General features: G+C 49.9%; 2 protein-coding genes across 2 annotated transcripts; one reads left to right on the top strand and one right to left on the bottom strand.

Moving 5' to 3' along the window:
• Positions 1-182: 182 nt before the first annotated feature.
• On the bottom strand, positions 183-2,756 carry GT037_004500 (uncharacterized protein; the record flags this gene model as incomplete). Its single annotated transcript, XM_038929547.1, has 5 exons — positions 183-593; positions 648-1,219; positions 1,268-1,400; positions 2,303-2,359; positions 2,409-2,756. 5 exons carry the CDS (start codon positions 2,754-2,756, stop codon positions 183-185), a joined length of 1,521 nt encoding a protein of 506 aa, XP_038787819.1.
• A 1,159-nt stretch (positions 2,757-3,915) lies between these two features.
• Positions 3,916-11,784, top strand: GT037_004499 (multidrug resistance protein cdr2; the record flags this gene model as incomplete). The annotated part of the gene is made up of 10 exons (XM_038929546.1): positions 3,916-4,216; positions 4,315-4,598; positions 4,662-4,786; positions 4,846-5,408; positions 5,890-5,933; positions 7,298-7,682; positions 7,739-7,891; positions 7,942-9,899; positions 9,956-11,191; positions 11,245-11,784. 10 exons carry the CDS (start codon positions 3,916-3,918, stop codon positions 11,782-11,784), a joined length of 5,589 nt encoding a protein of 1,862 aa, XP_038787818.1.
• Positions 11,785-12,408: the final 624 nt, after the last annotated feature.

Here is a 12,408-nt window from a genome sequence, read left to right as displayed (position 1 = left end):
CATGGACGGGTGTTTGATGAATAATTTTGTTGGTGCAGACGGGATCAATGGCCGGGTAGAAGATTTCTGGACGCCAGTTGATCGTGAAACGTTTCAAATTAGGTTTGCAGGTTGATTGTCGTCAGCAAGTGTGACGGATATCAAGAAGAGCTTGAAGATTGATAGCAGGAATCGTGCTTAAACTATCTGACCTTGTCATAAAAGATCTTGTCTGCTTCCAGATTGTCGTACGTGCTCTCCGTTCCTTCGAACTTGTTCCTTAAATATACGCTCCTAAATCTGCCAATACGCTCATCTTTGGCTTCGAAAACCAAGTCATCTGGATCGTGTATTTCGATCTTCTGATCTACATGAACATTTCGATCATGAGAGTGAACGTTGATGAGGCCTGGTATAGCCATTATGTGCTTCATACGCTCCTGGACTGTGGCATCGTCGGGGGAATGGAATATGAAGTAGAGTAGCTGGGTATCTGGATGGCGATAGAAGGTAAAGCTGGGCCTATCATTCGGGAGTGTCGCTGCGACATGTTCGGGGATGATGCCGTTCCTGATGTAGCTCAGTTCGAGAGTTTCGGTGGCGACGTCAACGAACTGGAATAGGTTAGCGCTCATAATGAATGCGCGTACTGAAAAGGGGTATCATACCGTCTGCACGGCTGTACATGGAGTCTGTAGCTCCCTCAGTGCCTCCAGAGCTTCAGAAGAGATCTTGTTCTTCATGCGACGATCACAAAGCCGACATTTGTTCTTCCTGTATTCCACGTCTTCCAGATCACTCTTACTATGCTCAGAGCAACCACATGACTGCGTTTTATCGCATTGGATCCTTTTAGTACTCAATGAGAGAGCTTCTGCGTCTCGTTCTACCCAGGATCGAGCATCTGTGATCTCCGCAATTTCCTTACATATAATTGAGTATGATATATACCTTGCGCCGAGTTGTTGTACGACACTGTGTCTGCGTTCGAGAAAAAGGTTTCGAAGTTTTTCCTTGGCACGGTATGGCACATATGTGATGAATGTGAGCGAGTCGCCACGGCGGAGAACGATATAGGCTGGCTTCGATGTATCGAGGTTGCTTTCAAGCTCATTCAGCTCTAGTTGAAAAGACTCATGATATTGACGTATAGGGGCATGAGCTTCGATTCTGTTGTCCACGAGATCAAGGGGAAGGGCGAAGCAGAACTTGTCCTCTATAAAGGCCCTAAAAACCAACTCTGGGGTCATTGTTAGCAGGAATTGTTGTACGGGTTGTGATTCCTTACCAGCTGAAGTGTTTTGCATCGCTGGAATTGTGTGTTGCGTCAAGTCAGTATTGATTCGATTCAACAATAGAAGTACTGCTAGTTGAAAGGTGAGGTTGCATGGCTGCCTATTGCGGATGTCCGCCATGAATCGCTACCAACACGACACGCGTCTCTCATTGCGCCAGTGACTAAAACTATTCGCGGCTGGTCAAGGTGTCACGAACCAACGGATCAAGTCGATGGAGAGAGGCGCACACAAGCCCCTTGTCGAAAGGATGCCAAACGTGCGGAATTCCGCTGAGTGCGGAGCTAGTAGATCATTGCCGGCTATATTTGTTTAAGGCTTGTTTAGTAAGTGCAATATTAGTGTTTAACAGACTTCGCAACCTAGATGTTGTTGTGGGCGATGTGAAGTGGATGATAATGCAGGTGGTTGGTATCTTGGTCGCAATACCTATGATGACGTCGGTCCGCTGGTCCATGATCAAATCGCGCTAGACGCGTCGGTCGTGAACAGTCACGCCGCGTTCAACCACCGCTCCAGCTATTGCCATACTATCGCAAGGCTATCTTTGCGTGCTTTGAATACGGGACAGGGACGCGACATCCAATCTGAGTGAGATGCTGGACTATTGCATGTGCTGATCTCCTGTTAGGCCTTCCGCAAACTGGGGCACTGGAAGATGCGCCAATCGAGACTGGTTCTGGAGACACTGATTTCTCTCTCCCGGATTGAGTTTGCAATACTGATGAACAGGGAGAGTTCAGATGCGGTCGGAAGAACGAAAAACAAGAGTTGCATCAATGTGTCCTATCGTTACATTTTGCTTTAGAAACACCACACTATCTATATACATTCCTATGTTTCTTCTCATGCGCAACCTGTCCGACTCTTTAGCATTTCCGCCACTCTAGCTTCCAAGCAGCGTGTTTGAAATCATACGTCCCAAAGTCACCTTGGATGACCGGTCTGAAATTGACATTTAAGATACCGGGGTTTCCGTCCGTACCAGTGCACTTCGACCACTTAAGGTCTGCAGTGCTGCTTCGTACAGTGATGTAGTCTTTGATCTCAGGACCTGCGCATGTAAGACCGCCGGTAAGTACGCCCTACAGATGATCAACATGTTATATGTGCTGCCGAAATCAACAAACTTACAGTATTCCCAGCATTCTCACTCCAGAAGACCTGCGTGTACGTATCCAGCCCACTGTTTCCCTTCAAGTTGACATCGCCGACATAATCAACCTGTCGGACAGCGACCTGCCAGCCGGAACTAGCCCCGGCCGACTCAATGTGCACAGCACAGTTGTCTGTTGAGTCGCCCTTGAGTTGCGTGAAGGAGACGCCGGCGGTGTCACTGAGAGTTGCGCTATCTGTCTTGACGGAACCCGAGTCATTAGGACATCCTGAGCCAGAGAAGACGATGCGCGTTATTGTTGGAGAAGAAGGTGGGGCGGCGAGGGCTAAGAGCGGAAGGGTGGCGAGTGAGAGTAGAGACCGCATTGGTGGCGATGGGGTGAAATCTAAATTGTTATACTGATGATGCAGCGATGTTCGAAGCGCGATACGGGTCTCTAAGTCAAATGATGATGAGCTTGATGGGAGGTCATGTGTATGTACTCGATGTGTTCTTGCAACGATCGTGATTCTGTTCTCTTCTTATATGTCCTGCGCCTAGTCTAGCTTCGCTGCTGCCGTCTCAAGCTTCTTCACGAGATCTGCATCATATCTAGATCAACACGAATTCTGGTCACCGTATAGCACTCTGCCATCCCTTTACTACTAATATCCAATAGCCGTTTCGTCCACTCTCGACCGCATACTATGCATATTTACCCATATTAAGCGAGCCGCAACCCAGGCCTAATGACCCTCGTCTCCGGTATCACTAGCATCAAGGACAGCGTGTTTGATATTCGGTTGGACTATTCTGGGCTTCCCCGCAATATCGTAAAATGAGGATGGTTGGGCTTCTGGAAGGGCGAGATCTGTGGTGCATTTGGCCGGGTGGCGATCATGGTCGCGATTGACTGTATTAGGAGCCGAGAAATAGATTATATGAGCGGAGGGTTTCCTTGTGTAAAAAAGGTCTTCGTATTAGACATTTGAGGGCTGATCTTGAGGTTTGCAAGCAATGTGACGCTCGATGTTTATTTACCAAACTCACTGTGGTTTTGTAATGTGATTGGTGTGCTCAACAGGAAATCTGTTTGAAAGCTATCGAGCTATCGACGGATGATTAGGACCATGCGATGCGCTTGCATCTGGACAATGGCTTGCTTGGAAACTGAGTAAGATAATTCGAAGCTTTACGAGGCGTTTCACTGCTCGTATTTAGCAGGACTATTGCGCATTCGTGTCTTCGGGCCAAAATCTCTCTCATTCACCTAAGGCCTCACGCTCCTACACTGTCCAATTCCTATAGGTTCAGAATTGATAGAGGTAATCGACTTCATCATCTTCGGAATACGAACGTTGCACGAGCCAGGAAGAGTGCGCGTGTCAGATGTTGGACAATCGGCGTGATGGGCACGGGGACACCGTCTCATCAATCCTTGTCGACGCTAACATAAGCGAGCGACCCGCGACTTCCCGCTGCGCTGGGCCCCGTCTCTCCTCCATGCCCAGAAGTCATGCTTGAACCTCGGAATCTCATCTCGATATGCGCAGGACGCTCAGAAGATCCTGCGATGCGTGTGCGAGATCCAAGTTGAGCTGCGATCTTCGCACACCTCAATGCTCACGATGTTTCAAGAAGAAAACCAACTGTGTCTATGCCAACGAGCCGCTTACCTTGTCGCCCCCCGAGACGACATACTCTCATAACGCAGATGTCGTCCAGAAAGAATCTTTCTCCTCCCCAGTACTATGGGTTGATCCCGGAAGTCAAGCTTTCGATCCGTTCGACGCCCATCCAGCAACAAGACTACCTCGGGCTCGTGTGCAGCAATTGATCATGCACTGTAAGTAATGAAGTCATGCTGGCGCAGCTACCATACTCGCGCTATAACGATGCTGCATTCAATCTTGTGCATCTTCTATCATGACTGACCAAGGCTAGTCTTGTCAAACATCGCCTTCCAGTACTATCCATTGGATCTCAAACCAACGTCCAACCCGTTCGTTGTGTCGTGGTGGCCTCTTGCATTGCAAGACCCAGCTCTCTTCCATGTCAGCCTCCAGACTGCATCCTTAGATATTGAGCTGAGAGCTCAGAAAGGCTTCGAGAACTCAGAAGTCCTCATGGCAGATTCTATCTCGTTGGTTCGGCGACGGGTCAACGACCCGCTATTGGCTTCTCAAGACGAAACTATGGATTCGGTTGTGACACTTGCAGCTATAGAGGTATGCTGGCTTTCTGGACCCAGATACTCATTGCATGTGATCGGCTGACATCTGGCAATATAGTATGGTAAAGGTAACACGACAGTCGGTAGTATGCACATTGATGGCGTTAAGGAGATGGTACGATTGCGAGGAGGAATACATCTTTTGAAGATTACAAGCCCTCTTACGGCACGCATGGTTGCTTGGTAAGTTATTCAGCTGCTTTCCCTCCCTCCGTGCATACTATACTGATCCTCACTGCTAGGGTTTCCATGATACTTAAGCAAACTCCGCAGTTCAAGGTACAGGATAACTTACACCTTGGTGACGGAATAGCACCAATACCTCAGTGGCTCGACTTACAAGCCATCTCTCGAGATCAGCCTCCATCCGGCTTTCTTAATCTCGAGCTGGATCCTTCTATCAAGGACGTATTCCTGCGACTGCACCATCTATTTCACGTAACACATGAGCACAAGCTCTCAACTACGGATCTCCATGATTTGACATGCTACATCCTACACAAGCTTTTGGCCTGGTCTCCGGACACATCACCACCTGGGAACCCAAGCTTGATTTCGACATCTCACTGCATTCAATATGCTACAGCACTGTATATGCTCATCGTTCACGGACCAACTTACTTCTCGCACATGCATCTGCAGTCCTCCTTGGTCATGGAACTCAAAAGCAATCTCGGAAGTCTTCCACCCACATCGGCGATTCTACATGGACCTCTGGCTTTGTGGATTTTGACCGTTGGAATGGTCGCATCACAGGACGCGTTGACGTGTGCCTGGTTCACTACGAAAGCTATGCCTATTGCTCGTGACTTAGAGTTGTATTCATGGGATGGAATTTCTCAATGCATCAAAGGCGTGCTTTGGTACAAGACACAGCATGCGGAAGAACAATTTCGACGGCTATGGGAGGAGGCTTTGAGTATCATATGATAACGCTGCTAGCGAGGCCTCTGGAGTACAGTGCATAGCCGAAAATCGACACGCCCTTCTTCGCCATCTGTATACCAACTTACGGTTGCTGCACCATGGGAAAGCACACATGGCACTCCTCACGATGAACGCCAGAGTGTACGTAACGGTCAGAGCTAAGGGCGCGGAATTTCCTCATTACATGTGGTACTCATCCCTGTTAGATCAAAAGGAGATTAGCTGTGGGCCTTACTATTCGGAGACTAAGCCCCTTTCGTCGATCGTCCTTCTACGGTAGCGATTCATTTCTGTGAGCATGTCAGATGCGGGACTTCCTCGCAGTCGGCACTTCTGTCCTTCTCCGGCTAACAATCTAGGGAAGTGCAGCAGCTTCCACCGGCCTAAGAACATGAAGGGAGCGGTCAGTCGAGGATAATACCATTGGTGTGAATACATGAGCAATTGTGATTGTTTGGCGCTGACTTTTAACAAGAAGCAATGAGAAGTGAGACTAGCTCAAAGCGTTATACTACATCTTGTATATAGTTCATTGGTGTTTCTTTAGCAAGCTTGACATTGGTACGGAATACACATTCAAAGCTTGCCGCTAATCATGCCATTCAGTGCCTGTTGAAGCAAAACGCTAATCATCTAATCCGAATCAGTGTATCGATGAGATAACTGCCGTTGCAATATTGTACAATACAATAGGTCTATATACTCGCTTCCCAATCCATCACATGATTCATTGAGTGACCCGAATGTCAAAACCCCACGTGAACTTCGTTCGGAGCCGTCTCATGTAAGCACGTGCATACAGAAGTAAGATTGATGATCCCATTGTGAGCATCGCCATCGTTACCGCCGTGCGTGGTACACTAGTTGCACGTTGTTCCGTGATGTTGAGCGACGGGAGATAGGCAGCTATCAAGGGGATTCTAATGGGCCGATGTCTACCGTTCCATGACGTAAGCATTCCCAAGTTTGTCTTGCATCAGCTCTCGGCATGCTCTCACAGTCGCGATCCACAAGGAAAATGTATCTTTTATGAAGTCGCACCTAGATAGCGACCGTGCTTTGTCGCAATGATGCGCAAATCCGCGAAGTAGCCCATACAATCTACTGCATGATTGTCGCCTGAATTTTGTACCACGTAGTGTGCTTTAACCAATGGGTGTTCCCTGTGTCCATGGCTTGACATGCCGCCCAGCGAGCGTAATTGCGCTACTTAGGTAAGAAAGGTCTTCAAGCACATGGAAAAAGCACGCGGGTGATTACTACTCGGTACATTATTAAATCTCGCGCGACAACGGATCAGGAAATAGGCACGATCTATTTACCATAAGCACGTCCGTAAGTTAAAGAATAGGCACCACAGTAATCGGACCCCCGCGAATACTGGGTAGATTTCCAATCTGTTTTAAGGCGCATAGTCGGGGCTAGATACAGGGCGGCGCGTTGATCCTCCGACTCTCGTGGCCGTACCCAACGGCCCGAATAGCGCGAAAAAGTACATTTGTCACTTCAACCTTAGCCTTACGGCCGTACCCTCCAAATACTGTCCACGCAACAAAGATATGCGGTTTGACGTCCCTCCGGCCAAGCGATTCGCAAGATGGCGCACGGAGTATTTTCAGATCCATGACAGAGATAATGTAGATAGTACAATCTGGCATTTGGCTATATGGATGGGCAGTTCTGACCTCTCTCCAGTTTCAAGCATCAACTTTTCACTATCTCGTCTTTCATACCACCGTTTTTAGACTTTCTGTATTATAATATCAGTTCATTCTGATCAAATATCTCACATACCTCATATTGTACAATACCGAATACCCGATGCAGTCAGAAACTCCCCTTTCTGGGTCGAGTACCGAGCGTGTCGACGACGACCAAAATTCCATAACCCCCTACAAGAGTTCTCCGAACGACAGCGAAACATGGCCAATCACTCGGGAAGTCGAGATACTCAGGGAGCGTAACGAGGCAAATGGCGGAAAGCTCCGAAAGCTGGGTGTGACATGGAAGAACCTCACAGTCAAGGGCATCAGCAACGATGCCCTCTTCAACGAGAATGTACTTTCGCAACTGAACCCGTTCGGAAAGAGCGGAAAGAATGCTCCAATGAAGACTATCATCGATAATTCATATGGATGCGTGAAGCCTGGAGGTATGTCGCATATACATTGAGAATATGGAAGGAAGAGCAGTGCTAATGCATCTCAGAGATGCTGCTTGTTCTTGGTAATCCGGGAGCCGGTTGTACAACACTGCTCAATATCCTATCAAATCACCGGTTAGGTTACGCGGAGATCGGGGGCGACGTCTCCTTCGGTTCCATGTCCAGCAACGAAGCTAAAGCTTATCGTGGTCAAATAAGTACGTATCATCCAAGCGATGCGACACTGCGGATGCTAACCTGAACGCAGTAATGAACACGGAGGACGAGATCTTCTTCCCTACCATGTCTGTGGGCGCTACCCTTGACTTCGCGACGCGTATGAAGGTCCCCTACAACCTTCCACCTGACATCGCAACCCACGAAGAATACGCCAAAGTGTACAAAGAGTTCCTACTGAAATCTCTCGGTATTGAGCACACGCATGATACTAAGGTTGGAGACGAGTACATTCGTGGTGTGTCCGGTGGTGAGCGAAAGCGGGTTTCTATCCTGGAATGTCTTGCTACGCGCGGCAGCGTCTTTTGCTGGGACAACTCCACCAGAGGTCTCGATGCTGGAACAGCATTGGATTGGACAAAGGCTATGCGTGCCATGACCGACATTCTCGGATTGACTACTATTGCAACCTTGTATCAAGCTGGCAATGGCATCTATGAGCAGTTCGACAAGGTACTCATCCTCGATGAGGGTAAGCAGATCTACTATGGCCCGCGGGAAGAGGCTGTCCCGTTCATGCAAGATCTTGGGTTCCTCTGCGATCCAGCGGCGAACCAAGCCGACTTCCTCACCAGCGTCACAACTCCGGACGTGCGTGCCATCGCTGAAGGCTTCGAGAAGAGGTTTCCGCGGAACGGCGAAGAAGTACGAGCAGCGTACGAACAGTCATCCATCAAGGCCACAATGGTGGCGGAACTCGATTACCCCGAAAGTGACGAAGCGAAGCAGAACACGATCGATTTCAAGGAGATGGAAGCTCGGGACAAGCACAAGGGCCTTCCAAAGAACACCACAGTAACCACAAGCTTCTACTCTCAGGTCAAGACGGCAGTCACTCGGCAGTATCAGATATTGTGGGGTGATAAGCCTGTGCTCATCGTCAAGCAAGTCTCTACTCTCATCCAAGCTCTCGTCGCTGGATCGTTGTTCTACCAAGCGCCAGACCACTCGGCTGGTCTCTTCCTCAAAGGTGGCGCATTATTCTTCTGTCTTCTGTATCCTGCCTATATGGGACTTTCGGAGGTGACCGACTCTTTTACCGGAAGACCTGTCCTGGCTAAGCATCGATCATTCGCCATGCACTACCCTGCCGCTTTCGTCATCGCCCAGATTGCTACTGACATACCATTAATGCTGTTCCAAATGACGCACTTTGGAATCGTCATATACTTTATGGTCGGACTCGAGACTACTGCATCAGCTTTCTTCACATTCTGGATCATCATCTTCGCATCAGCCATGGCCATGACTGCGTGTTTCCGGATGATAGGCTCTGCTTTCCCGACATTCGACGCAGCGACTAAAGCTTCAGGCCTTCTCGTTTCAGCACTCTTCATGTATATGGGATACATGATCATCAAACCAGAGATGAAGGATTGGTTCGTGTGGATCTTTTGGATCAACCCGATGTCTTATGGATTCGAAGCTTTGCTTGGTAACGAGTTCCACAACACACAGGTACCGTGTGTGGGCCCTAATCTGGTCCCTAATGGACCAGGATATGTACCTGGTGAAGGCGGCCAGTCATGCATGGGTGTCAACGGCGCCCAACCCGGAGCGAGCACACTTACAGGAGATCAGTATCTTGCATCCATGTCCTTCAGCCATAGCCATCTCTGGCGCAACGTCGGCATCATCTTCGCATGGTGGGTATTCTTCGTCGCAGTCACTATTGTGTTCACCTCCAGGTGGAAGGAGATGGGCGAAGGTGGCCGTGGACTCCTCATTCCCAGGGAGAAGCAGAAGAAGAACAAGCATATCCAAGCTAACGATGAGGAGTCGCAAGCTGTTGAGAAGCCACAAGCCAGCTTCGAGTCTTCCAGCTCCGACGGATCACTCGCCAACCAACTCATCCGCAACACTTCTATCTTCACCTGGAAGAACCTTACCTACACCGTCAAGACCCCTTCGGGTGATCGCGTCCTCCTCGACAACGTCCAAGGTTTTGTGAAGCCAGGCACTCTCGGGGCCTTGATGGGATCGTCAGGCGTAAGTAACAACCTAGAATCCCTCGTATGCGTCTTGATACTAACACCTTTCTCAAGGCTGGCAAAACAACACTACTGGACGTTCTCGCCCAACGCAAGACCGACGGCACAATCCGTGGATCTATCATGGTCGATGGGCGCGACCTTCCCGTCTCATTCCAGCGATCGGCAGGCTATGTTGAACAGATGGACGTACACGAGTCGTTGTCCACAGTGCGTGAGGCCTTGGAATTCTCAGCTCTCCTCCGACAGTCTCGTGAAACCCCACGAGAGGAGAAGCTTCGCTATGTTGACACCATTATTGACCTCTTACAACTCCATGACATTGAGCATACCCTAATCGGCCAACCTGGTGCTGGTCTCTCCATAGAGCAGCGTAAGCGGTTGACAATCGGCGTAGAGCTAGTTTCGAAGCCTAGCATTCTGATCTTCCTTGACGAGCCGACGTCTGGTCTGGATGGAGAAGCTGCTTTCACCACTGTGCGCTTCTTACGCAAGCTCGCAGAGGTCGGACAGGCGATCCTTGTCACGATCCATCAGCCGTCAGCTCAGCTTTTTGCGCAGTTCGATACCCTCCTTTTGCTCGCAAAGGGCGGCAAGACGGTTTATTTTGGCGACATTGGTGACGATGCAAATACAGTCAAGTCTTACTTTGCCAGCCACGGAGCGCCTTGTCCACGCGAGGCCAACCCTGCCGAGCACATGATCGAGGTTGTCTCCGGTAGTCTGTCCAAAGACACTGACTGGAACAAGGTTTGGCTTGAGTCGCCCCAGCATGAGAAGATGACCGAAGAGCTCGACAACATCGTCGCGGAGGCCGCCGCTAAGCCGCCAGGTACCGTCGATGATGGCCATCAATTCGCAGCTCCCATGTGGGAGCAAGTCAAGATCGTGACCCACCGTATGAACGTCTCGTTGTTCCGGAATACTGAGTACGTCAACAATAAAGTGCTCATGCACATCCTGCTGGCCTTGCTGAACGGCTTCACCTTCTGGATGATTGGCGATAGTCTCCAAGACCTCCAGCTGCGACTGTTCACTGTCTTCAGTTTCATCTTTGTTGCTCCTGGTGTCATCTCCCAGCTGCAGCCGCTGTTCATCCAGCGTCGCGATGTTTACGAGACACGTGAGAAGAAGAGCAAGACATACCACTGGGCACCGTTCGTAACAGGTCTGATCGTTTCAGAACTTCCGTATCTGGTAGTATGTGCGGTCATGTACTATGTGTGCTGGTACTTCACTGCTGGCCTTCCTGGCGCCGCGAAGTACGCTGGCAGCACATTCTTCGTTGTGGTAAGCAAATTCCCTATTCTGTATTTTCTGATGCGGACACTGACCAATCACAGCTTGTTTACGAGTTCCTCTACACCGGCATTGGACAGATGATTGCCGCCTACTCTCCCAACGCGGTGTTCGCTTCACTTGTTAATCCTCTTTTCGTCACAACTCTCGTGTCATTCTGCGGAGTCCTCGTTCCTTACAGCCAGATTGAGCCATTCTGGAGGTACTGGCTCTACTACCTCGACCCCTTCAACTACCTCATGTCTTCTCTGCTCGTCTTCACCACTTGGTCTGCCGACGTCGACTGCAAGACAAGCGAACTCGCCATCTTCGATCCGGCTGCGAACCAGACCTGTGGCGAGTACCTCTCCGTCTACCAGCAGGGTATGGGCGTCGGTATCAACTTGCTCAACCCAGAAGCCACCGCCGATTGCCGCGTGTGCCAGTACAAGACTGGAGCAGACTACCTGCGGACACTGAACCTAGCGGAGGAATACTATGGTTGGAGAAACGCTGCTATCGTCGTATTGTTCTCGGTGAGCAGTTACACACTGGTGTACTTGATGATGAAATTGAGAACCAAGGCTACAAAGAAGGCGGCGTAAAGCTTTGGCGGGGAATGCGACGCATGGGAGCCGATACGAGGCGGCTTACAAGCCGGCGAGGCTGCGGTGGAGGTGGACGAGAATGTGATCAGAGAGATTTCCTAGCGTTGCATAGTTGGTGTTATTTAGACCTGGACCCCCCTTTTGACATATTGTAATACTACCACTGCTTCTCGACAAGCGCATAGTGTTGTCGAAATGTGAAGTTGCGAAACTACCTGGATGAGAGGAGCTGTCAAACAGGGGGATTGATGACTAACCACAGCTCGGAGCTAGTGTTGGAGATCCAGCCTCGGCGGGCCCACACGTGTGCAATCTGCCATCTCCAATCTCCACACCTACCAAGTTTGCCAGGTTTCCATCGACGCCCTGTGCACCTCTCAGTTCGCAATCTACCTAGTTGCCCAGAGTACGAGACACAGCTCATCATATATTCTTGGCGCCTAGTTACGCGTCCCCCAATGGAGATGCAAAAAGCATGAGAAAGATGGACTAATCCGACTGATAGCGCCGCGGCGTGGGATTGGCGTCTTCGACGTTGGCCCGCTGCACCGACGTCATGGCTCAGGAACGCGCAGATGTCGCGTGCGCGACGACGATGATGATGCTAAACTCCACGTCCCT

Source organism: Alternaria burnsii (assembly GCF_013036055.1).
Source record: "Alternaria burnsii strain CBS107.38 chromosome Unknown 698, whole genome shotgun sequence".
Lineage (NCBI taxonomy): Eukaryota > Fungi > Ascomycota > Dothideomycetes > Pleosporales > Pleosporaceae > Alternaria > Alternaria burnsii.
Note: the sequence above shows the minus strand (reverse complement) of the source record. Positions and strands in the feature narration are given on the sequence as shown.